This window comes from Paroedura picta, chromosome 5 (assembly GCF_049243985.1).
Source record: "Paroedura picta isolate Pp20150507F chromosome 5, Ppicta_v3.0, whole genome shotgun sequence".
NCBI lineage: Eukaryota > Metazoa > Chordata > Lepidosauria > Squamata > Gekkonidae > Paroedura > Paroedura picta.
Window position 1 is genome coordinate 14,158,973 of NC_135373.1, and position 27,194 is coordinate 14,186,166.

Genomic DNA, 27,194 nt, shown 5'->3' on the forward strand with positions numbered 1-27,194 from the left:
CCAGTAATGTCTCCTGATCAGGTGCAGAGTTTTCACAAACCCAAAATGTCCAGCGGTTTTCGCATCGTGGCAGAGTTTCAAAACGTCCCCGCGCGCCGCTGCTGGGACGAAAAGCCGCTCGCCTTTGAAAAACAACCCCCCTTTCTCAGTTAGGTCTGGGCGAAGGGAGTGGAATTCAGAGTCCTGCGATACCTCCTTCTGAACCCAGCCCCCCGGGATGGACGCTCCAGGCTTTGTTTGGCTGCGCGTCACCGCGGCCATCCCCAGCTGGGCGGGGGTAAAAACTGTATCCACCAATGGGTCGCGCTTGCTGTTGTACTGGGGCAAGCGCGACAGGGCGTCTGCCAAAAAGTTCATTTTGCCCGGCAGATGCTTGAGAGAGAAGTTGAACCGAGCGAAAAACTCCACCCACCTCATCTGCTTCGCTGAGAGCGAGCGGGGCTGCTTGAGAGCCTGGAGGTTCTTATGGTCCGTCCATACTACAAAGGGGACTGCGGACCCTTCCAACCAATGCCTCCAGGTGGATAAAGCTAATTTTACTGCCGCCGCCTCTTTTTCCCAAATCGCCCAGTTTCTTTCAGCCCCGGAGAATTTCTTTGACAAATAGGCTAGCGGGTGCAACCTCCCATCCCCCCCCTCTTGCAGGATCACGGCCCCCATTGCCACATCCGAAGAATCTACTTGCACTGTGAATTGCTTAGTGGGGTCGGCATGGGCCAGCACCGGTTCAGAGGTAAACAACAGTTTCAGCTTCTCAAAAGCGTCCTGACATTGGGAGGTCCACTGGAGCGGCGCACCAGGGCGGCTTGCCGCCTTTCCCCCCTGTTTTGTCTTTAACAAGTCAGTGAGAGGTAACGCCACCTTGGCGAAACGGGATGAACGTTCTGTAAAAGTTTGCAAATCCTAAGAAACTTTGCAATTGTCTCCTGGTGCGAGGAGGTTCCCAAGCCAATAAATCCCGCACTTTGCCTGGGTCCATCTCAATCCCAGCTTGGGAAACCCTGAAGCCCAGAAACTCCACCGCATCTCGGTGGAATTCACACTTTGAAAGTTTGGCAAACAATTGGTGCTTCCGCAGACGGCGGAGCACTTAGCGGACCAAATCTGCATGACTCTCAACATTTTCAGAATACACCAAAATATCATCAATGTACACCAACACCCCCTGATACAATAAATCGTGCATAATTTCATTGATCATATTCATGAACACGCCCGGAGCGCCGGCGAGGCCAAACGGCATTACAGTGTATTCAAATTGCCCCAGGTGGTGTTAAAAGCAGTCAAATATTCATGTCCTTTTTTTATCCGGACCCGGTAATAGGCCTCCCTCAAGTCAAGTTTCGTGAAAATCCGCGCCCTCCCCAAGTGACCAAGCAAGTCCTTTATCAAAGGCAGCGGGTAGGCATTACACGTAGAAACAGCATTCAGACCCCGGTAGTCCGTGCAGAGGCGCAACGACCCGTCTTTCTTTTTCACGAAAAGAACCGGGGCCGCCAGGGATGAGGTAGCGGGTCTGATGAAACCCCTGGCCAGATTTTTATCCAAGAACTCCCTGAGTTCAGCCATCTCCCTCGGGCTCATTGAATAGAGTTTGGCTTTTGGGAGAGACTCCCCTTTCTTTAATTCGATGGCACAGTCAGTCTTTCGGTGAGGGGGAAGCTGGTTGCACTCAGATTCCGCAAACACGTCTGCAAAGTCTCGGTACTCCGGAGGGAGAGTCCCATCCCCCACGGATCCCAACGCTGCCACTACCCCCTTGCCCAGGGGGAGCTGAGGCCGAGCGTGTTGCTTGCAACCAGGGGAGGTGAATTCCACGGTCCCCTCTTTCCACTTTACCGTGGGATCATGCTCCCTCAACCAATCTAGCCCCAACACACATGGGAATGCAGAGTGGGGTGCTACCAGGGGTTGGATCTGCTCCCAATGTTTCTTAACGTCCAAGTCCATAGGGCGCGTCTTCACTGTGGCTTCCCCCCCGGGAGCGCACTTCCCATCTAGTTGGGTGATCGGCAGGGGCTCCCCCAAAGGCACCTTGCCCACCCCCAGAGTCTCGGCCAGTGCTGGGCTTACTAAAGATTGGGTGCACCCTGAGTCCACAATGCACCGGACCCCCACCGTCTTCCCGGATTTGGGATTGGAGAGAGTGGCAGGCAGTAGTATCAAGGGGGAATCACTCACCACGCGTTTGCCCCTGTTGGCGGCCTGCTGGCGGGGCGCCTTTACAGCAGACCGTCTTCGTTTCCCGACTGCTCCTCTGCTTGATCCTCGCCATCCTGACCACTGCCCTCCTCCGAGTCTTCCACGGCCGTCGCTGCGCCCACCGGCACCAGCAGAGACTTGGCACTTTTCTTCGGGACGGTTTTCTTTGCGGGTTGGGCTTTCACCGGGGGGCTGCCAGTAGCTTTCGCCCCGGTCACCGTCTTTGAGGGGCATTGCGCGAGGAAGTGACCAGCTTGTCCACATCCCAAGCACAGCCCCTTCTCCATGCGCCGAGTGCATTCAGTCGGCTCCAACTTTGCTTTCGGCTTGACTTTCGCGGGGGTAGAGGTTTTCGCACCAGCCTTCCCTGCAAGACCCTGGAACACTGCGGCCCTCTCCAGACGATTCTCCATCTCTCCGGCCAGCTGGATCCATCCGTCGACCGTGAGAGGGTCGTCTAAAAGGAGGCATTTGCTGGACAAGTCCGGCGAGAGACCCCCCACGAACGCGAGCACGCGTTGGGGCTCGGTCCAGTCCGGCACCGAGGAGGAAAGCTCTTTGAATTCTCTGGCGTACTCGACCACCGACAATTTTCCTTGCCTCAGAGCTTTGAGCTTTTTCTCCGCTGTCTCCCTCTCAAACGGTTCCACGTACATCTGGCGCATGGAACGCAGAAAATGGTTATAATTGCGGATGGCTCGTGGGTTGTAACGGTACAAGTCCAGGAACCACTTTGCTGCCTTGCCCTCCAGGGCTTCCCCCACAAACCTCACGCGCTCGGCGGCGTCATGAAAAGTGAACCCCATGTCCATCATGTAGGCCTGGAGATGCACCAGAAACGTGGGAAAGGCTGCGGGGTCCCCCGAAAACTTAGCCTTGAATTTGTAGGTGTTCCGCATTTCCACTCCCCGGAGGTGAGGAGGCAGACGTCCCTGGCCCCAATCCGCCGGGGCCGGGATTCTCGCTCCACGGCCGATGCCTCGCCCCAATCCTGCCGCCGCTCTCGCCTCCGCTGCAGCCCTTGCTGCTTCCGCAGCTCGCGCGGCCGCCAACGCCGCCTCTCGTGCCGCCGCCGCCGCTGCTTCGGCCCCCGCAACGTCCGCTGCCGCCGCCGCTGCTCCGTCCGCTGCTCCCGCGCCGTCCGCCGCTCTGGCTCCTTCCGCCGCCCCCAGCGCCTTCGCGATCCTCGCCTTCGCCCTCTCTCTGCGCCCTTGCCAGGGCCGCCACCTCGGCCTCCGCAGCCGCTTGCATCGCTGCTGCCTCGCGTTCCCGCAGGGTGAGCAGACCTCCCGATCTCCGTCCACTGGGTTCGCGTGCAACTCCGCCGTGCACCTCTCGCAGCAGGCGTTGTGTTCGGCGTTGCTCCTCCGGGTCCAACCGACCCGAGAGGTCCTGCAGCCAGTTGGTCACTCTGTCCAGCTTGTACTGCAGGTCCTGCGTCTCACCGGCGGGCTCCAGCCCATAGCTAGGCATTCCAAGATGATCCGGCCACTGCTCGTCCCCAGTTGGTCGGTCATACTTCGATAAACGCCTGCGTTCGGTGACGTGCCTTTCCAAAAAGTCCTCAGGCCCAGGAGTTGCTCCCTCCACGGCCCTGAGCATGCCCGAGCTGTACGGCCCCACACCGGCACCGTCGCCCTGGGAGAGGTCCCAATCCAGGCCCTCTCCTTGTTCTGTGAAAGTATTTCCTTCGCCCTGCATGTTGGCAGGTGAAAGGAGTTGTGAGATTTGACTTAATGTCAAACGTACAGGAAACTCACAACAAACTTCTTAATAATAAAGAGTTTTATTGATTAGTACTATACGCAAGAGACTGAGAAGTCAAATCTGACCAGAGGCCAGATTTGCCCCAGCTTATCAATACATTTCTCCCGCCCAAAACTTGACAGTTCCCAAGGGAGGGGGCAGAAGAGAAAAGACATATGTGTAACATAAACAGGATTTCGTTCACACAACCTTGAGGAGGTGACAACAACCCCGTGAGCCCACAACAAGATAAGGTTAACATAACATCACTATTCATTTTTATAGCTAGGAAAACTACAAGGCCTGGGGCAAGCAGGCGCCAGGTCCAATAAAGCAATATAACTGACATGGAGGAACTCAGGCTAATTTATGACAGAGATTCTACAATCCTGACACTACCTGGTGGAATGAGCTCCCAGGTGGGCTGGGGGCCCTGTGGGAGCTGACAGATTTCCGCAGGGTCTGCAAGATGGAGCTCTTCTGCCAGGTCTATGGTTGAGGCCAGTGCTGTAGGAAGATCTGATTTGCCCCCCTCCGTGAAGCACATCATCCTTAGATCATTTTGAAAATGTTGTTGACATAGCCCTCTGCCACCTGGTGGCAGGTGTTCTGTTATGGGATAGTTTTTCAGCAATGTTGGGATTTTTTCCATTGGTTCTTGCTTTAATGGGGTTTTATTGGGTTTTATTGTTCTGGGTTTTCTTTATCTTGTGACCCACCACAAGCCGGCTTGCTGAGAGTGGCGGGTAATAAATGTAAATAATAATAATAATAGTGTGTGTAGATCCAGCATGGTGTAGCTGTTAAGAGAGGCGGATTCTAATCTGGTGAGCCATGTTTGATTCCCTGCTCCTCTACATGCAGCCAGCAGGGTGACCTTGGGTTTGTCACAGGACTGATAGTGCTGCTCTCCCAGAGCAGTCCTGTCAGAACTCTCTCAACCCACCCTACCTCACATGGTGTCTGTGGTAGGAAGTGGAAGGGAAGGTGATTGTAAACTGCCTTGGGTAGTGACAAGTGGGGCATAAAAATCAAGTCTTCTTTTGCTGGGTCAGAAATGGGGAAAATCTAGTGGGGGGACCGGTATATAATTCCCCTTCCCCCCTCCCTCTGTCCCTCAAGGTTCACGCTCACATCATCAGCCACCTGAAGAAGGATATGCCCTCTGTCTTCGGCAAGGAAAATAAGAAGAAGCAGCTCATCCACAAATTGCCAGTCATCTTTGCTCAGATCCAGCTCGAACATCATATCTCGCCTGGCGATTTCCCTGATTGCCAAAAAATGCAGGTGAGAGCAGCTTCTTCTCTTGGTCCTTTTCAAAGAAGCTCCCTGGTCCAAGAGTGACTGAGCTAATTTCACATGCATTGGATAATGTACTTTCTATGCACATTAGTATGCAGATATTCCTGTTTGGCAAGGAAATCCAGCTGCAAAGGATTGCTAAAACACATTGAAACTGTGTTATTAAACACTCTGTGTCACACACTAGCCACAACTCATGTGCCAACAGGAGGTCCACCAGCAGAGCAAGAATTCCAGAAGCCCCCAAGCCCCAATATCACTGCCCCAGACATAACAATATAAGAGAAGCCATGTTGAACCAGGCCAATGGCCCACCCAGTCCAGAACTCTGTGTTCCACCCAGAGGCCAAAACCCAGGGTCCATCAGAAGGTCCATTAGCAGGGCCAGAACTCCAGAAGCCCACTGTGGTCCCCCAAGCACAGAGCATCCAAGAGTTCTAGCTTGACTTTGTGGCTAATATCTACTCAGGGACCACTGCTTCAGATATTTCTCAAATCCCCCCTGAAAGCTGTTTATGCATGTAGCCACCACCAGTTCTCGCAGCAGTGAATTCACTTGATTAATTACCCCTTGGGTGAAGAAAGGCTATCATGTAGGAAGACAACAAGTGAAACAGTCTCACTCCCTACCTTCCTCCCTGGTGTCTCTTCAGGAGCTGCTGATGGTGCATGACTTCACCAAGTTCCATGGACTGAAGCCACGCATGATGGACACATTGGACGAGATGCTGACTTCGGACATCGCCAAGCTGATGCCCCTCCTTCGCCAGGAAGAGCTCGAAGTCCCTGAGCCCATCGTCCAGGGCGGGGCATTTGATGGCACCCGCAATGGCCCCTTTGTGGAAGGGGCGTCAGAGGGCGCCTACGAGGGCATGGATGATGAAGAGTGGGTGGTGACCAAGGACAAGCCCAAGTATGACGAGATCTTCTACAACCTCTCCCCGATGGACGGCAAGCTGAGTGGCACCAAAGCCAAGAGCTGGATGGTCACCACCAAACTGCCGAACTCTGTGCTGGGCAAGATCTGGAAGCTGAGTGACGTGGACCGTGACGGCATGCTGGATGATGAGGAGTTTGCTCTTGCCAGCCACCTCATTGAGGTCAAGCTGGAGGGCCACGGTCTGCCCGCTGACCTGCCCCGCCACCTCGTGCCACCCTCCAAACGCCGACAGAAGGGGTCAGCTGAATAAGTCCTCACCCCCACCCGTATACTGGACTTGAACTGCTCCAGTAGGTTCTGGTTCTGCTTCAACTGTCCACCTTCAGTCCATATCTTGCTTAAGGCATCCTTTTCCCAGACTTGGAACTCTTTATGAAAACCCCATTACCCCTAGAAAGAACATCAGGAGGTCTTGATCCACACTGAAATGAAACTTCGGTTGGCATTTTTGCTTCTTTCTGTATCCCTGCTGGGTGCAAAAAATTCTTGCTTTTTTCTTCTCGTAGGCCTTGCTCCTCTGGGCCTCATTTGAACAATTTTGGTTGGCTTTCTAAGGAATGCTTTCCATGTTGACCTCTGAGAACTGCTCGAGACACGGCAGCAAGGACATCAGCATGAGACTTCCCCAGCCATCTGCTTATCCAGTGAGAACCGGACTCAAAGCCCAATGGCTTGCCATCACTTCTATTTTCATATCACACTGGCACAAGGCAAGCTTCACACTGACAGCCTGACCAGTTTAAGACTTATGAAAGAACAAGTCTCCAAACTGAATTGATTGTGACTGTCTTTATTAGGTCCTGGAACCTTCCACTGGCTGAGACCAGATGACGGTGGGCTGCGTGGTTGTTCTACTAGAACAGCATCCTTTCAATGTTATGAGCTTTGTCCCCACTTGGCACCCCTAAGGTCTTGGTTCAGGATTCATTGCTCATTTCCACTCGACATTGTAACCTCACAAGACAACTTGGTGGACCACAGGAGTTTTGGACCAAATGAAAGAGACCAGCAAGTTGCAGTTTCGCAGGAGGAGTTTGTACTGTTTCCCTTCACCATTCTTATGAGTAAGTGGGCAAGATCCCACCTTTTCAGCAGTGTTCCTTACATAAGGGTCCTGGCCATAACTGGCTGTGTTTATAGGCATGAGGATAACAGGAAAATTAGTAACCAGCTTGAGCAGAAAGGGATGTTTGTGGCTCTCCATGGACTACAATTCCCATAGCTCCTAGTTCATATATCTCTGGAGAGCCACAGTTTGGCCACACCTGATCTAGAGGCTTGGGCATAATCTCATCTTCACCACCTCTGAAGAGCTGCCCTTCACAGTGAGGTAGAACTCATTAACTAGAGAGGGAATACATCATCCCCACCTCTTTCTCTTTCTTTCTGGAAGGGACCAGTTCTTGAGCAAACAAAGTTAAAACCACCTATGCAGAAAATAGTGAAGACTAAACAGTAGTCATTAGTCAACTTTCAGCATGCAGATGGAGGGGGGGGCTATTAGAGGGTCAATTATTTCATTTTCTGTTGGAGAGGGGGAAATCTATTCAGATTTTCTCCCAAATATCTCATGTGCTCTGCCAGTCCCCCCACTCTGGCTTAGGAGGCAGAACTTCCTTCCCCAACCCTACACTCAGCTGATGACCCCACCACTGGGAGGTCCTGGATCCAGCCAGAACAGGACACACTGCTCTTTCTCCTGGTCAGGGTCTAAGGAGCGTCTGTTCCTCTGGAAGTAGGATTCATCCAGCAGCAAAGGTGATACAATTGTGGGGATTGAGCAAGTGACTGGAGTTTTGGTGTCTGATAAAAATAATCTGTGGTGTGAACCAAGACAGCAGGCACGGGACAAGGAGAGCTGAATGGAAGGGGAATTGGGGTTAATTCCAGGAAGAAGCCTGAAGTTGCAGGTCACCACCAGAATTTCCAGGGAAGATATGAGTTTCACTAAAATGGAAAACATCTATTGGGATTCCTAGCTAATTGGGCAGCCAGGCAGGAAGCCAATTAGGGAACATATATAAGGAGTCCTAGCCAATAGGATGACCAGCAGAAAGTCAATTGGGCCTGAAGGGTTCCGTTTCCAAGAACTGACAGCTGAACAAATGTCTCTGGCCAAGTAAACCAGAGAGAGGATTTATGCGGGGGGGGGGGGGGGGGATACGTGTGGTTCTTCAGAAGCTATATGCAGGTTTCCCACTGCAATTTGTCAGCGACGGTGCAGAAGTTCTCCTGACAAGAAATGATCACCGCCAATCTAAAAGGTGGGGCCACAGGGGAAGATTTCTGTAGACAAATTCTCAGTTGAAGCTGAGCAACGTGGAAGCCCTTCAGACAAACGGCCTTTCCCAGGTGTCACCTTTTGAACAAATTGTCCGAGACGGCCCTTCCTCTGAAGCTGTGATGCCCCCAAATTCCCTTGCCATTCAAAAGTTTGGCCTTTTTTGCAGATCACCCCCCATTTTAGCAGCCTTTCTACCAAAGCCCTGGCCTGGATCCATTCTGTAGCTGGCAGAACTGCCACTCTTTGGTGCAATTCCCAAGCCAAGAGTCAGCTGGGGAGAAGTAATATTTTCCATCCCCAACATTTTCCATCCCAAGCCTATCTTTTCCCCAATCGGGATGACCAGTGTGTTGCCCTCTTGTGGCACTCCTGATTATCCAGGAGTTTAGAAAGGACAGTCTAAAGGGGCATCTACGACCAGAATGCTGTAAAAAAATACTGGGAGATCTCATTGGACCAGGGGATTAAGAATCCTATGTTGAGAGATTTGCATCTTCCCTCACAGCACTACAGTGCCGTGGGAAGGAGAAATAACCATTCTCTCGTTGAATTCTGTGGGATCATGCCGCTCCATGCCTCTATAGTGGAAAACAGGAGAGCTCAACCATAGAGACAATATTCTCCATCCCTTCTTAGGTTCTGCATAGCAGCTCGGCAGTTATGTCTCTATGGTTTTTTGGAGGACTGTGTCTGTCCCACACTGAAAAAGATCAGGAAGCCCAGCTTCCGTGATCGGAATATATCATGCAACTCATACAACAGCCTAAACTTTGAACATTCATCCTTTTGCTATTAGAGTCTCTGTGTTTTAATTGCTGCATAAATGCAATGCGGGAATGTTGAGAGCTGCCGTATTATCCATCAAGCATTAGTGCGTAACTAGTGGAGCTGTCACAAATTCCATTTTCTGATTTACAGTTATTAGTTCAAGAGCCCTAATACTGGAAGTCTGGCCATCTGAGGCCTGTATATTAGTTTGTGAGAAAACCTGGACTCAGTGGCTGAACTGCTGTGATGTCACAACATACATAAGCATTTTAGAGATAGGCTGAGGACCTGCTTACCAAGCCTAGGGACTGTAATTCCAGCTTTTGGCTTTTGGCTGGTCGTCTCTCGTTAAATGCCATTTGTTTGCTTCGACTTGCATAATTCCACTTCTGCTGCTGAAATTTTTCAAAAGTCTTTTTTTAAATGAAGGAGATAAAGGGGAAGGGGAAGTACAAGGAATGTTGCCAGCCATTCCTCCAAAATCAGGAGGTCTAGAAAACTGTTGTTAAAAAATTAAACCAAATGCAGAGGTTCTCAGGATTTATTGAATTTCTTGTTAGGCCTCAGATGCTATGCTGGCAGGGCAGGCTTATGGTTATGGGATACCCAGAGCATTGCTTTGATAGCAAATCTCTTTTAGTAGCTGCCCTGATTAGCTGTCTAGCATCTCAAGAAGCAAAGCAATCAGGTTCATGCGGTCTCTGCAGCCTATCCAGGTTAAGGAACTCCTCATGTAAATGCTCAGCATGGATCATATGGGGAAGACTAACATTTTTATTCTGCCCTCCTTGCTTCATGCATATCCATTTAATTTGTTCACCATGCTTCACTTCTGCTCACCGTATTATTCTTTGTGTTATAAAACTCACAAGCCTGTGAAGGTCACAACATACCTCACCTACCTTGCCTGTGAATTTGTTGTAGAGGATAAGCTGACGCTGTAGAAGAGAGACTTTGTGAAAGATCTGGGACTGCTTAAGTCCAAGGAGCAGGTCAAACAAATCTGAGTGTGTGAAATTAGTCTATTCTTATCAGAAGGCACCCTGGGAAAGTTGCAAGATTGATGTATCCTTACTTATTCTTAAGGCATCATTTTTTCTATGAACATCCATAGCCCAAGACGCAGAGGTGAGTCCTATCCTGTACTCAGAGTCAGCACCTATTATCAGCACCTCAAGCTGCAATTCACACATTCTACACCTGAGTTTCGCAGCCAGATTGCAAATTACAAAGTATGAATATTCTTGCTTGTGTATACTCCATTTTTGCCAGGTTTTTTCAGCCTCAAACATGCATGCACAACATGCTTGCGTCTCCAAGGACACCCGCAAGCTTGGAATGCTGGTCTGCACAGTCGTCCTTTTCATCCATTACAGTGACAGGGCTCAGGGTTGAATCTCCAGCAAAGCTCTGAAATGGGGGCAAGGAAACTTTTGTTCCTGTTGAGGGACTCTTGTGAGCCTTCCTAACCAACAGAGGTGAGTGAGATCTGGCTGCTGTAGCCTTTGGCAGACCCTCTGGGTTCCAAGGGTACCCTCTCCATGCTGGAAGGCATTGCCACTTCTCTGATGTGCCTTGGGGACTATAACAACATGGCTACTGCAATAAAACACGTATTTACCAGCCTGACCATCTCTGTTCCTATGCTTGGGTGTTTGCCTGGTTTGTGTGTATGGGGGAAGATGATTTAACGGGGAGCACAACAAAGCCCAAACAGTAGAGACACTAGCCTCCAGGTGGGACCTGAGGATCCCCCCTCTTTGGAATTACAGCTCATCTCCAGAGTACAGAGACTAACTCCCCTGGATAAAATGGATGCTTTGGAAGAAGGACTCTATGACATTGTTTCCCACTGATGTCCCTGTCCTGCGCAGGCTCCACCCCCAAATATCTTAAATTTTTAAATTAATAATTCAATGCAACTAACAAAGGCAGAAATAGAAAGAACATTGTGATAGAAAAAATAAAGGAATAAAAGTAGAAAGAAAACACATATCTAATTCATTACAACTGATTTTGATTCCAGTCTTCCATATCTAAGACATCCCTTATTAATTCAAATTTATCTTTTACATCTCATGGTGTTCTTTCTGTCCTTACTTTTGCTAAGGAAATGCCATAGAAGATACTTCAGTGTGATGTGATCCAAGCTGGCAAAAATTTCCTTGAGAAATGGGAAAGCAGAGGTTCCCCACTTGGCTTCTTTAAGAATCATAGGGGTAAACTGCACGGAGCTTTTATTCCAACCCCAGATCGATTCAGTCCCTGCCCTTTACACAGAATGCGATTTCAGTTTGGATTTGGGGTGATTTAAAATTTCCTTCTGCAGCAAGAAGGATTGATTTGGAGTGACCCTACCTTTAATGTGCGATATCTCAGACTGCTTTTAATCCTCAATATCCATTTTGGAAAGGAAGCTCCGTGGTAGAGAACCTCTGATAGACTACTCCTGGTCATGTGACATGCTTGCCTTAAAGGAGAAGCCCCTAATTTCTCTCAACTTCTGTCGGTCCTGGATTTTTCCTCCCTCCTCAGCCTTTTTCGATCCTCTCCCCCACCCCTCCAAGAAAAGAAAGAGGCTTCCTGCCTGGCTCCTCTCCCCCCCCTTCAAGAAAAGAAAGAAAGAGGCCTCCCCCCCCCTTCTGAGCCTCCCTAACCATGTGCAGAAGACTTTCCTGTTTCAATGGGGGGGGGGAGAAGAAGACCCGAGTTCAAAGCGATCTGAACAGGATTGACAATGGAATAAACAAAGTAAGTGCAGACTCTGCCATAGAGTCAGAAGAGACCTCCTGGGTCATTGAGTCCAACCCCACACACAGTGCAGGACACTCACAACCCTTTTGCTCATCCACTGTAACCTGACATCCCTTGAACCTTCACAGAATCAGATTCTCCATCAGATGGCTATCCAGCTTCTGTTTAGAAATTTTCAAAAATGGAGAATCCACCACCTCCCGAGGTGTTCCACTGAGAAACCGCTCTAACTGTCAGGAACTTCTTCCAGATGTTTAGATGGAATTTCTTTTGAATTAATTTCATCCCATTGGTTTTGGTCCGTCCCTTCAGAGCAAGAGAGAACAACTCTGCTCCATCCTCTACATGGCAGCCTTTTAAATACTTGAAGATGGTTATCACATCCCCTCTCAGTCATCTCCTCTCCAGGGTAAACAGACCAAACTCCCCCAACCTTTCTTCATACGTGATATGAACATATTTCGCTGTCAGATATAAAGGTGATAAGAACATATTTCACTGCCAGAGGACAGAGATTTATGTAGAAAACTCTACCCCCAAATCCCCAGGCCAATCTATCCTGTAGTCAGCAGTCCTTAATCTTTTTACAGTTGAGGACCGCCTCCGGGTGTGGGGAAGAGCCGGTGGCCCGGGCACCGCGCATGGGCGTTTTCGCCACCAGGGGCGCTAACGCGCATGCGCAGTATTGCTACAAATGCGCATGTGTGGTTGTACTTGTGGTTTAAACTCAATACTGCGCATCCTTTCCTCTGCAGCCATTGGGAACAGCATCCTGCCCTCCTCCAAATGACAACCTTTCAAATACTTAAAGACATGCCAGAGTGGAAAACCCCATTTATGTTTTTAATTTTAGCTGCAGCAAAAAGAGAACAGCCACAAGGGACTCAGGTACACTTGTGCAAAGAACAAAGAATTAGTCAGAATTTTATACATCTTCTTGATAGGGTTGGCTCAGAGGCCTGGACCAGTTATTAATGCCACTCCTCCACAGTCACCCGCAGGACCGCCCCTCATAGTCTTCACCATCCACTTCTGATGTGGCAGGATGATCAGGGCAGGATCTATCCCTCAAGCTTATAAAAACAGAACATATTCCTAAACAACCCTCAACCTCCAGTGCTATTAGAAATAAAAGTTAGGGACCCTTAATTTTAGACCTAATGTAATTACTTAGCCTGTCTGAAAAGCACACTATAAACCATCTTCTCTATATTCCATTTTAGGTAAAAGGTTGCATAACAAGCAACTTTTCTCTGTACAGTGAATAGAATCATAGAATCATAGAGTTGGAAGGGGCCATACAGGCCATCTAGTCCAACCCCCTGCTCAACGCAGGATCAGCCCAAATCGTCCTTAAAGCATCCAAGAAAAGTGTGTATCCAACCTTTGCTTGAAAACTGCCAGTGAGGGGGAGCTCACCACCTCCTTAGGTGAATCTAATTTTTATTAAGATCTAATTGAGGGCTCTAATAAAGAACAAAAGCCAATTTCCAATAATGGTATAATCCATAAGAAGGCTATAATCATTCTCTTTATCACCAGACTATCAAAGTGTTTCCCCAATCTGAATCTGGCAGCCCCCCCGTGATCAGGGCAACCTGAAAACTGAGCTAAGTATTGAACTGTGAAATACTCAACTGTCTGTATTTTCCAAACCCCCTCAAATGCAGGATGTTACTTGTAGCAAAATGTGGCATGTTCCATTTGCTAATCCCAGAGAGCTCTTCGACTAGCGGAACTATCTTCCGGGGGCTGGAGGGGAGTTCTGCCAAGGCAGTATGCCTTGTGGACTGGGAAAGGCACCTCTGCTGGGGGGAAATATCTGTAGAACTGCTATTGAAATACTTCTGTGATACAAAGAGTCACTACCACTATCACTAAATATAATAAATCTAAAGTTGACAACTCACTCCCTATCTGATTGGCCCACCAGGGGGGTGCCGCCATTAGAGTCAGAGCACTCTACCAATGAATGCCAATCAGTTCATAGAATCATAGAATCATAGAGTTGGAAGGGGCCATACAGGCCATCTAGTTCAACCCCCTGCTCAACGCAAGGTCAGCCCAAAGCATTCTAAAGCATCCAAGAAAAGTGTGTATCCAGCCTTTGCTTGAAGACTGCCAGTGAGGGGGAGCTCACCACCTCCTTAGGCAGCCTATTCCACTGCTGAACTACTCTGACTGTGAAAAAAATTTCCGGATATCTAGCCTATATCACTGTACTTGTAGTTTAAACCCATTACTACGTGTCCTTTCCACTGCAGTCAACGGAAACTGCATCCTGCCCTCCTCCAAGTGACAACCTTTCAAATACTTAAAGAGGGCTATCATGTCCCCTCTCAACCTCCTTTTCTCCAGGCTGAACATTCCCAAGTCTCTCAACCTATCTTCATAGGGCTTGATCCCTTGGCCCTAGATCATCTTTGTCGCTCTCCTCTGTACCCTTTCAATTTTATCTACATCCTTCTTGAAGTGAGGCCTCCAGACCTGCACACAGTATTCCAGGTGTGGTCTGACCAGTGCCGTATACAATGGGACTATGACATTGTGTGATTTTGATGTGATGCCCCTGTTGATACAGTCCAAATTGGCATTTGCCTTTTTTACCACTGCATCACACTGATTGCTCATGTTTAGTTTACAATCCACAAGTACCCCAAGGTCTTGTTCACACACAGTGTTACTAGAAGCGTATCCCCCATCCAGTAGGCATGCTTTTCATTTTTCTGACCCAGATGTAGAACTTTACACTTATCTTTATGAAATTGCATCTTGTTCTCATTTGCCCATTTTTCCATTGTGTTCAGATCTAGTTGAACTCTGTCTCTATCTTCTGGAGTATTTGGCAGTCCTCCCAATTTGGTGTCATCTGCAAACTTGATGAGTAGTCCCTCATCTAGATCTAGACCAAGCACCGAGCCCTAAGGTACCCCACTACTCACCTCCCTCCAGTTTGATGAAATACCATTGACAACAACTCTTTGAGTGTGGTTCTCTAACCAATTCCCTATCCACCTCACTATGTGAAAATCCAGATTGCAGTCCTTCAATTTATCCATCAGAGCATCATGGGGAACCTTATCAAAAGTTTTACTAAAATCCAAGTAAACGACAACAACCAAATTTCCATAATCCAACAAACCTGTTACTTGGCCAAAAAAGGAAACCAGGTTGGTCTGACAGGACCTGTTGGAGACAAATCCATGCTGACTTCCTTGGAGCACCAGAGGTCAGAATCACTGGTCTGTAGTTTCCCGGGTCATCCTTCCTCCCTTTTTTGAAGATCGGAATAATGTTTGCTCTCTTCCAGTCCTCTTCTTTAGAGCTCTGTCCTTCCCTCCATTTCCTGAACATTTTCCTTTTCTTTCTTAGTTCCTCTTGAAGTTCTCTGTTCATCCAAATAGGCTTCTTAGAGCTCCTGCAGTGTTTTCGTCTTTCTGGGATAGTCATTGATTGAGCATGCAATAGCTCCTGTTTGAGTAGCGCCCACCCTTCACATGCTCCCTTCCCTTCCAGCATTCTCGTCCATGGTATGACACTCATCATGTCTCTGAGTTTATTAAAGTTTGCCCTACGAAAATCCAACATCCGCATCTGGCTACAAGCTTCCTTGGCTCCCCATCTCAAAAGGAATTCTATGAGGACATGGTCACTTCCCCCTAGGGTCCCCACCTCCTTCACCTCATCCACCAACTCTTGCCTGTTGGTCAGTATTAAGTCCAGTATGGCTGAACCTCTTGTGGGTTCATCTACCATTTGATAAATGAAATTGTCAGCCAGGCAGATCAGAAAGTTACATGACTGAGGACGCTTTGCAGAGTTTGTTTCCCAGCACACATCTGGGAAATTGAAGTCACCCATGATGACAAGGTCCTGCCGCTTGGATATTGTCTCAAGCTGCTCACAAAGTGCAGCATCCACATCCTCTTGTTGGTCAGGCGGTCGGTAGCAGACACCAACCACCACACTGTTTGTTTTCCCCTCGCTTATTTTCACCCAGACGCTTTCCACTGTAGATATGCTCTCCTTCACTAGAATTTCCTGACAGGTAAGCCCTTTCCTCACATACAGTGCCACTCCTCCACCTCTTCGATCTATTCTGTTTTTTCTGAACAGTTCATATCCATCTACCATTGGCTCCCCCCCAACGGTCTCCTGGCATCTGTGCGGGCCTCGGAGCAGGGCCGCCAAATCGGGGATGCAGGGGGCCCTGGCCTGAGGTGCGCACAGAAGCCTCTCCCGGGCGGCACCCTCATCTGCGATTCTGCGGCTTCCGTGCTGGCCTCGGAGCTCCAAGGCCTGTACGGAAGCCTCCCCCACCAGTCGCTTTCCCCCACGATCTCCCAGCTTCCGTGCCTCCCCCAGCTGGCCCCCTACCTGGTGTGTCCTGAGGTGTGTGGGCTGGGCGGGTGGCGCTGCATGCCTCCTAACTGGGCCGAATGGCACTGGGGCCAAGGGATCAATCGTTGTCCCCTGTTTCCTATCCTGGACTGAGCCCACTCCCCTTAGCCTTAGTCTTTTATTTATACTGCGGAGCGGTATACAGATATTGTTGATACTGATACTGTTCCATGTAAATGTTCCAAAATGTTTTCTGTAAACTGCCCAAAGCTGTAGGGAAGGGCGGAATAAAAATCTAAATAAACAAACAAACAAATAAATAACAAGCAGAACACCCCAGGTTAATCCAGGGTGGCATAAGTCCTGAGCACCCCATCCTGGTTGAGTGCAGGAACCTCCTAGTATGTAACAGAATGGTGAGGCATGTGGCCTCTAACTCGTTATGATGAGAAACCTCAATGCTGGGCACCTGTGGGAATGAGAGAGTATCTAGACGTGCAGATGGTGGTCGCCCGAGACATGGCAGCAATGCAGGAGAAGTTAATCATGGCAACTGACCTACTCGCAGTAATGGTGACAAGCATGGGAAAGAAAGTCCAAGCCACTGGGATGTGTTGGGGAAGAAAAAAAAAAGTTGGGGAAGAAAGTCCCAGATGGTTGGGGTGGTGGCAGCTGGGACTGGGTCAGATCTGGACCTGTCCGATAACGAGCTGGAGACCCAAGGAACAAGTATGGAATCGCATGCCACAGGGGAAGGTGATGTAGCGACACAGGCGGGAGCCCAGGGATTGGGCCCTAGCGCTGGTGGCTCAAGAAGGACGTAGATAAAATTGAAAGGGTACAGAGGAGAGCGACGAAGATGATCTGGGGCCAAGGGACCAAGCCCTATGAAGATAGGTTGAGGGACTTGGGAATGTTCAGCCTGGAGAAAAGGAGGTTGAGAGGGGACATGATAGCCCTCTTTAAGTATTTGAAAGGTTGTCACTTGGAGGAGGGCAGGATGCTGTTTCTGCTGGCTGCAGAGGCGAGGACACGCAGTAATGGGTTTAAACTTCAAGTACAACGATATAGGCTAGATATCAGGAAAAAGTTTTTCACAGTCAGAGTAGTTCAGCAGTAGAATAGGCTGCCTAAGGAGGTGGTGAGCTCCCCCTCACTGGCAGTCTTCAAGCAAAGGTTGGATACACACTTTTCTTGGATGCTTTAGGATGCTTTGGGCTGATCCTGCATTGAGCAGGGGGTTGGACTAGATGGCCTGTATGGCCCCTTCCAACTCTATGATTCTATGATTCTAAGCTGAAAAGGCACCTATGATACCCCAGCCACTGCTATAGGATCTGCATCAGGGATTCCAGAAGCTGCTGGATGGTTCATCGGACAAGCTGGCATACTACCTGGTCCAAGTGCATGGCTTTATGCTGGATTGTTTTCACCTGTTTGCAGACGGAGCTGAGAAGGTGCACTATGTCGGGAATTTTGTCAAAAAAGAGGCAGTGGAATAGTACGTGGAGATGTTTGAGGGGGGACCCCCTGAGCTCCTAGATTATGCAGACCCTACGTAGTCATTTTGAGGACCTGCTCCAGGAAGATGTGGCCCTGGAACAACTTTGGAATCTGTACCAGGGGACTGGGAAAGTTGTGCAGTACACAAGCGAGTTTCCCTGGCTGGCAGCCAAGGTCCACGTGTGGAACGAGGCAACCAAGGTGCAAGCTTTCACTGATGGCCTGGGGAGAGACATTCTGCAACAATGCTTAGGACAGGCCCACCCCACAACCTTATTGGGTTGGATTCAGCTGGCAGGAGAAGTAGAGGGTCACCTACACATCCTGGAAATGGTAGATGCCTAGGACGCCAGTAAGAGAGCAGGCAAGTGACCAAGTCTCCCTTGGAAGAGTAGCACCCCAAAGGCTCCTGCATTCGAAACCACAGAGAGAGCATGCTGTTGAAAGGGTTATAATACAAGAGAAAAAATCTATCCCAAACCTATCCCACCCCAAATAAAAGGTTCTTCGTTCTTGTTTATTCTTGTATAGAATCCAACCAGAACGGTATCTAGATATGTCCCGTTTTCAAATAATAATCTTCCTCAATGGTTGTCCTCACTTTTGAATGTGAATGTTATAAATGTCCAAATTGTGAAATTCAACCTCTATAGGCTTTTGGCTCTATCCAATAAGTCAAGTAAAAAATGTGTAGGTGGGGTGTGAATTGAGCGGAAAGGATTATGCCTGGGCTGCGGAGTCTCTGGGAACTTCCTAGCTGAGTGCTCCTCTCGTTAGGAAAAGAGACCAAGCCCTTTCAAAGGCACCAAAGACGGTGGCCCCCACCCCAGCGGGGAAAGTGATGAAGAAGTGCAGACATTGCTGACCCCTCCAGTTGATCCCCTGGCCCGACCATCATCTGGGGAGTCCGAGGAGGTTCCTTGCAAGCCAGTGTGAAATGAGACTGCCCTGCTGTGAGGCAGCCCCACCAGCAGGTCCTTGGTTGGGGTGGACCATCAGTCCCGTCCACCCCTCTTGGTCCCAGGGACTCTCAGACCAAAAGACTGGAGTGGGGATGAGGATCCAAGGACTGTGGGGGTACACATGCCCATATTCTATCTGGGATCCCCCTATATCCATCGTGTTCTTGCACTGATTTATTTCCCACTCTCATCATTAAGACAGCAAGGATTTGGCCCGGCTAGCTGAGGTGGTAGTAGTTAGTGGTTTTTTCACCTCTTGTTTACTGTTAATAATGTAACCAGGGTTGATTATGGGGTTTTACTTTTTATTATGTGAACCGCCATGAGCCCAATTGGGATCAGCGGGATATAAATTCAATAAATAAATAAATAAATAATTGTTATTAGCAATAACTGCAAACAGCAATTATCTTTGTTTCCCACCTGTAGCCTGGCATCCCTGCACTTCTATGGGATCCAAAGCCAGGGCTTTTCTCCAGGGGAACTGATCTCTGTTGCCTGAAATGATGTACAATTCCAGCAAATTCCAGCTGAGCCAGTTAGGACATTGGAGGAGATAATTTGAAAAACATCAGGAAGTCCCTATCCCATCTATGCTTAAACGTAAATCTCCTTCAAGGCCCCCTGCAGGACACCCTTTATATTCCACTCAGTTATGTACAATGCAGAACTTACATCGCCCTACATTTAAAACCATATTGAAACTCTTCCCACACCTAAATGCTGTTATGATTTTATGATGGTTTTATTGAATGACAAGGATGTTCCTTATTGGTTTTGTGTTATATACTGCCTTGAACCTGTTCAGAGGGAGGGCCGGTATACAAACTGTAAAAATGAACAAATAAATCCCAAATGGTGCATCGTTTCAATTCTGGCAGAAGGCAGCGATTACACAGATCGCTGTGTAGGGTTGCCAACTCCAGGTTGGGAAATACCTGAAGATTCTGGAGGTGAAGTCAGAGGAGGGCAGGATTTAGGAGTGGAAGGGGCTTCCATTGAGCAAAATTCCATAGAGCTCCCACTTTCCAGAGTGGCCACTTTCTCTAAGATCTCTTTTGGCTGGGTGTCAGTTACAATCCCAGGCGATCTCCAGCTGCCACCTGGAGGTTGATAACTCCTACCCTTCCCTCCTTAAGGACGATATGAGGTTCTCAAAAGGCCTTGGATAGGCACACAGGCAGAACACTGAGTGTGAAGGCTTTGCCAGCCCTGGGCTGGGAAAAAACCTGGAGACTTTGGGGTTGGAGCCTGGAGAGGGTGGAGCTTAGGGAGGAGAGGGACTTCAATGGAATATAATGCCATACAGTCCAAGCGGCCATTTTCTTCCAGGGAACTGATCACTGCTGCCAGTGTGGCATAGTGGGTAAGAGCAGTGGCTTCTAACATGGCAAGCTAGGTTTGAATCCCTGCTCCTCCACATGCAGCCAGCTGGGAGACCTGCAGGATATAAAAACCAACTCTTCTTTTTCTTCTGGAGATGAGCTGTGATCCTTGGGGGTCACCAGGTCCCACCTGGTGGCTGGCATTCCTATGTGCTGGGGCCATCTTGTTAAGAAGGGTCTTCTTTTGGTGGGGCTGCCCCTGCTGCCCTTCACAGCAGGGGAAGGTCAGTGGGTTCACGGCAATCCCTCCATAAGATGGATTTCCCTGTCCTGAGCAGCCTGGTACTGCCTGTTCTCTTTGGCAAGAGGAAAGGAATGCAAAGTTTCCTTTGACTTGGCTGGGTGTGCTCCTGGCATCGGCCCAGCATGTGACTCAGAGCAGAGAGGTTTGCTGGGGCCTTGCCAGAGAGAACAACAGCAAGGGATGCCAGAACTGCTTCTCCGGGGCGATATTCCCTCCCAGCTCCCTCTGTATGGCTTCTGCCTCTGTATGGAGAATGGGTCACTAGGAAAGGGGTGATGCTGTTGCAAAACATGTGCTGGTCCCTCCAGTTGGCTGGGACTGGTAGCTGTTCTCAGAGGCTTTAAGCAGAAACCTTTCCCCAGCTCTGTTGAGAACTTGTTCTAGCTAGGGCAGGGGTGGCCAAACTGTGGCTCTCCAGATGTCCATGGACTACAATGGCCATGAGCCTCAGCCATCTGGAGAGCCACAGATTGGCCACCCCTGCCCTAGAACTTTAAATGCCGCAATAGAAGAAGAAGAAGAAGAAGAAGAAGAAGAAGAAGAAGAAGAAGAAGAAGAAGAAGAAGAGGAGGAGGAGGAGGAGGAGGAGGAGGAGTTGGTTCTTATATACTGCTTTTCTGTACCAGAATGAGTCTCAAAGCGGCTTGCAGTTGCCTTCCCTCTCCTCTCCCCACAAGAGAGGTGTGGGGAGGTGGGGCTGAGACAGCCATAACAGAACTGCTCAGTGGGAACAGCTTTATCAGTGCTGTGGCAAGCCCAAGGTCACCCGGCAGGCTGCATGTGGAGGAAGAGCAGGGAATCAAACCCGCCTTGTCAGATTAAAAGTCCATGCTCCTAACCACTACATCAAGCTGAGGGCTGCATTGACTTTGTAGGGCATAAACACACACAGTTTATGGGTGATTCTTCATGGTGGCAAAGCCAGGGAAACAATGGGAGCTAGGATGCATACCTGCACAATAGCCTTCCTGGGGGCTGGCTACATAGCAAAATCTCCTGCCCACCTCTGGACCGTTGAGCCCCCCCTCCAAACCTCAAAGAACATTCCTGATCCAAAGGTCACCAACCTCCTGGAATTGGAGGTCATCTGCAGGCTAAAGAGATCAGCCCCCAGGGAAACATGGCTATTTTGGAGGAGGGACTGTTCAATGGCAACTCCTCTCCAGGCTTCTAGAAATGAAAGGGCTTTCTTGGGGGGAGGGACTCTGACACTGTGTCCCAGAGAGTTTGCAGGATACCAATCTCCAATTGGGACTTGGGGATTTGCTTGAATTGCAGGTCATTTCCAGGCAACAGCGATCAGTCCCTTTGTTTTAAAACTTTTGTTTTAAGTGTACCACTTCAGGCAAGCATCCTGTGTAATCAATTTCCTCCTCCCCCTCCCCGTATAAAGCGTGTTTTTTAAAGTCATTACATTAGGTCACTCTGCTGGCTGCAGAGGAGAGGACACGCAGTAATGGGTTTAAACTTCAAGTACAACGATATAGGCTAGATATCAGGAAAAAGTTTTTCACAGTCAGAGTAGTTCAGCAGTGGAATAGGCTGCCTAAGGAGGTGGTGAGCTCCCCCTCACTGGAAGTCTTCATGCAAAGGTTGGTTACACACTTTTCTTGGATGCTTTAGGATTCTTAGGGCTAATCCTGCGTTGAGCAGGGGGTTGGACTAGATGGCCTGTATGGCCCCTTCCAGCTCTATGATTCTATGATTCTATGATTCTATGATTCTATGATTCTATGATTCTATGATTCTATGGTATAAAACAAAGAGTTTTGTTTTTTTCCTTTGTGAGGCTGCTGGATGAAAATTAACAGCATTTGTAGCCTCCCTGCCTGAAACTGACCACAGATGGATTTCTCTTCCTGAAATTGACAAAGAACATTCAATATGGCTGGAGGGTGAGATGGGGAGGCAATGTGTAGGTTCTCCATCTTTGGAAATCTTTAAACAGAGGCTGGATAGCCATCTGATGGAGAGACTGATTCTGTGAATATTCAAGGGGGTGGCAGGTGACAGTGGATGAGCGAGAGGGTTGTGAGTGTCCTGCATGGTGCAGGGGGTTGGGTTAGATGACCCAGGAAGTCCCTTCCAACTCTATTATTCTATGATTCTATTTGTGTGGTGCTTGCACTACTTTGGACCTATGTTGTAATGGAATCCTGCTCATATTTTTTAAAAAAGAAACACAGTGGGGAGTTGAGGAGGGCAGGCAGAAACACAGCATTGGTCAGATCTCAGACATAATCATTTTGAGGTGGGAAACAGCACAAGAAGCCAATTTGACTTTTAAGGTTACTTCACCTTCCAAGGGAAGGAGGGAAACTCATGGGGCTTTTCGCACGCCTTCAAAATCGCACAATGGTTGCCAATTGAAAACGCTACTGATTTGCCGTTATGCACAACGTCGCTGACAATCTGCCACACACCTGAAAACGATCTGCAAAAAGCGCTTCCTTGTAGCGCTTTCAGGGAAATCCCCAAAAGTGGATTCACCCTCCGGAAAGCGATACACTCCTGCAACCAATCTGCAACACTAGCGAAAAAGACCTGTGCGTTAACATTGTTGTGGTTTCTACAAAGTCCTTCCCCCTGGTTCTCTCCTCTGATCTTCCGGCGAAGCGATCGCCATTTTTTTTTCTCCGAGCGAGCGGGGATAAACGCACCAGCGAGCCTCTTTCTGTTTAGAGGCTTCCCCGGCTTCAGTCCCTCCCCTTCAGTCACTAAGCACAAACAAGAGAAGCCCGTTTGCTGATGTATTTTCCCTTTATTTTTTACACATTAATTCAGCCGAAAATCGGGCCCGTGAGGGGGGGGGGATTTTTTTTTTTCACTCGGAGGGAGCGTGGCAACAAATAAATGACAGCTCAAACACACCAGGCAGCTGGATGGGTCTCTCCGTTGCAACGAATCAACACAGATTCGTTGCGATGGGTCTGTTTTTTTTAAAAAAAAACTTTCTTAAAGGGAAAGGGGCTGTTTGGGAGCATGCTAACGGCTGCCCATTGGATTTTCAGCCGAAAATCGGGCCCGTGAGAGGGGGGGGGGATTTTTTTTTTTTCACTCGGAGGGAGCGTGGCAACAAATAAATGACAGCTCAAACACACCAGGCAGCTGGATGGGTCTCTCCATTGCAACGAATCAACACAGATTCGTTGCAATGGGTCTGGTTTTTTTAAAAAAAACTTTCTTAAAGGGAAAGGGGCTGTTTGGGAGCATGCTAACGGCTGCCCATTGGCTGCTTGACGGCCAGGGGCGGGACGAGCTTGGCAATAGCGCTTCCTTTCTAGCGATTTTTGCCGAGACCGGAAGCGTGTGGGAAACGCTACAAAACGCAACTGGATTCCACTACAAAGGCAGGTATGCATAACGACGAATTCCACTATTTTAAATGGCGATTTTTCATTCAGCAACCAATTTCCTACAAAGATCCCGGTGCGGAAAGCCCCCATGTTTTCTCTGGATTCAAAAAACACGCAGTAAACAAGAAGCGTAATGAGGGCTGTGCCTGACTCAGGAGATTTTAATGTGAAAGTGAGGAAATTCCATGGAGCTTTATGTATGCTGCTGTGAAATTTTTAATCACTGCAGAAACGGCCCCAGAGATTGCCTGCCTCTTTGCCACTCTGTCCTCCTCTATCCCCCTCTCTGCTCCCCCAAACACGGAAGTGAAGCAGGCAGGAGACGTTAATCCTGCTGTCTTTCCATGTGCTCCAAAACAAAACCACAGACTTGGAAACTGTGAACTGATTGACCGGGGAGAATTAAAAACATATGCCTGCAGAGAGAGAAGGGAAATCCTGTTTGAAGGTGGATGGAGTGAGAATCATAGAATCATAGAGTTGGAAGGGGCCATACAGGCCATCTAGTCCAACCCCCTGCTCAACGCAGGATTAGCCCTAAGCATCTAAAGCAGTGGTCCCCAACCTTTCTGAGGCTGGGGATCGGCAGGGCATCGGACCGCGCACACGCGGAACACGCCAGCACAGCGGGCCGCGCTAGCAGGCTGCGCCTGCGCGGACCACGCCCATGTATCGGGCCGTGCCCGCGTGGACCACGCCCACGCATCGGGCCGTGCCCTCAGACCACACCCACGCATCGGGTCGCGCCCTCGGACCACGCCCACGCATCGGGCCGCGCCGGCGCTGACCACGCCCACGCATCGGGCCGTGCCCGCGTGGACCACGCCCACGCATCGGGCCGTGCCCTCAGACCACACCCACGCATCGGGTCGCGCCCTCGGACCACGCCCACGCATCGGGTCGCGCCCTCGGACCACGCCCACGCATCAGGCCGCGCCCGTGCGAATGCACGGCCCGGCCCTGATTCCCTCTCCCCGCCCTCCCGCAGTAAGAAGCGTCCCGGGCTGCAAGCTTGCGGCCTGGGAAGTTTTTTACTGCGGGGGGACAGGGAGAGGGAGCCGCGGCCCGGCGCCATGGCCTTCACGGCCCGGCACCGGGCTGCAGCCCGCAGGTTGGGGACCACTGTCCTAAAGCATCCACGAAAAGTGTGTATCCAACCTTTGCCAGTGAGGGGGAGCTCACCACCTCCTTAGGCAGCCTATTCCACTGCTGAACTACTCTGACTGTGAAAAATTTTTCCCTGATATCGTTGTACTTGAAGTTTAAACCCATTACTGCGTGTCATCTCCTCTGCAGCCAACAGAAACAGCATCCTGCCCTCCTCCAAGTGACAACCTTTCAAATACTTAAAGAGGGCTATCATGTCCCCTCTCAACCTCCTTTTCTCCAGGCTGAACATTCCGAAGTCCCTCAACCTATCTTCATAGGGCTTGGTCCCTTGGCCCCAGATCATCTTCGTCGCTCTCCTCTGTACCCTTTCAATTTTATCTACGTCCTTCTTGGGACTGGAAGGGACTGGAAGTGAGGCCTCCAGAACTGCACACAGTACTCCAAGTGTGGTCTGACCAGTGCCGTATACAATGGGACTATGACATCTTGTGATTTTGATGTGATGCCTCTGTTGATACAGCCCAAAATGGCATTTGCCTTTTTTACCACTGCATCACACTGCCTGCTCATGTTTAGTTTACAATCCACAAGTACCCCAAGGTCTCGTTCACACACAGTGTTACCTAGAAGCGTATCCCCCATCCAGTAGGCATGCTTTTCATTTTTCTGACCCAGATGCAGAACTTTACACTTATCTTTATTAAATTGCATCATGTTCTCATTTGCCCATTTTTCCGCTGTGTTCAGATCTCGTTGAATTCTGTCTCTATCTTCTGGAGTATTTGCCAGTCCTCCCAGTTTGGTGTCATCTGCAAACTTGATGAGTAGTCCCTCCACCCCCTCATCTAGATCATTAATAAATATGTTAAAAAGTACCGGACCGAGCACCGAGCCCTGAGGTACCCCGCTACTCACCTCTCTCCAGTCTGATGAAACACCATTGACAACTACTCTTTGAGTGTGGTTCTCTAATCAATTCCCTATCCACCTGACTATCTGAAAATCCAGATTGCAGTCCTTCAATTTATCCATCAGAACATCATGGGGAACCTTGTCAAAAGCTTTACTAAAATCCAAGTAAATGACATCAACCGAATTTCCCTGATCCAGCATACCTGTTACTTTGTCAAAAAAGGAAACCAGGTTGGTCTGGCAGGACCTGTTGGAGACAAATCCATGCTGACTTCCTTGGATCACCAAATTGTCCTCCAGATGTTTGCAGATCGCTCCCTTTAATATCTGCTCCATTATCTTCCTCACAACAGAGGTCAGACTCACTGGTCTGTAGTTTCCCGGGTCATCCTTCCTCCCTTTTTTGAAGATCGGAGTAACGTTTGCTCTCTTCTAGTCCTCCTGGACATCTCCAGTCCTTAAAGAGGTTCCAAAGATGATGGACAAGGGCTGTGCAAGTTCTCTGGAAAGTTCTTTGAGTAGTCTCAAAGAAGACACTCACTGTATTATTACACACACTTGATCTTAGCCAAAAGGCCAAGAAGCAATGTATTATTATTCCATAGTGCAGTGCCAGCCTGGATTCTAACTTTCCTTCATATCTTTCATTGCAAGGGGTCCCCAAAATGGTGCCAATGGCCACCACAATGCCCGCCAACACCTTTCCTGGTGCTCTGCCTAGTGTCTTTAGAAATTGGGCAGGGCTAAAGCTGGCTTTTGCCCAGGAAGACTTCTGATTGGGTGTTGGAGACTTGATTGGCTATGCACCTTTAAAAAGTGTCACTCTGGCACCTGCTGCTCCCACAGCGCAAGACAAGGGTATTCACTATGTGACTGAAGGCAAGCTATGGCGACCACCTTGCACCTGGCTTCAGTTGCAGTCATGCAACTTTCTGACCTGCCTGGCTGACAATTTCATTTATCAAATGGTAGATGAACCCACAAGAGGTTCAGCCATACTGGACTTAATACTGACCAAGGGCCATTTCGCACGGCAAAGTCGCACGGCAAAGTAGCAGAATGGTTGCTATTTGGAAACGCTACTAATTTGCCATAACCCACGACGTCGTAGACAATCTGCAACAATCCTGAAACCAATCAGCAAAAAGCGCTTCGTTGTGGCGCTTTCAGGGGAATCCAGAAAAGTGGATTCACCCTCCGGATAGCGATACACTCCTGCAACCAATCTGCAACAGTAGCGCTAAAGACCTGTGCGTTACCATTGTTGCTGGTTCTTCAAAGTCCCTCCCCCTGGCTCTCTCCTCCAAACTTCCGGCGAAGCGATCGCCATTTTTTTTTCTCCGAGCGAGCGGGGATAAACGCACCGGCGAGCCTCTTTCTGTTTA

The 27,194-nt window shown here is 49.3% G+C and overlaps 1 protein-coding gene across 1 annotated transcript in view; it reads left to right on the forward strand.

Moving 5' to 3' along the window:
• EHD2 (EH domain containing 2) overlaps nucleotides 1-10,868 on the forward strand; it is a 72,769-nt gene extending 61,901 nt beyond the window's left edge. Inside the window, exons 4-5 of the mRNA XM_077336558.1 lie at nucleotides 5,071-5,235; nucleotides 5,904-10,868. Of these exons, the coding sequence (XP_077192673.1) occupies nucleotides 5,071-5,235; nucleotides 5,904-6,440 (702 nt within the window). The 3' untranslated portion in view covers nucleotides 6,441-10,868. The remainder of the gene's footprint in view (nucleotides 1-5,070; nucleotides 5,236-5,903) is intronic.
• Nucleotides 10,869-27,194: the final 16,326 nt, after the last annotated feature.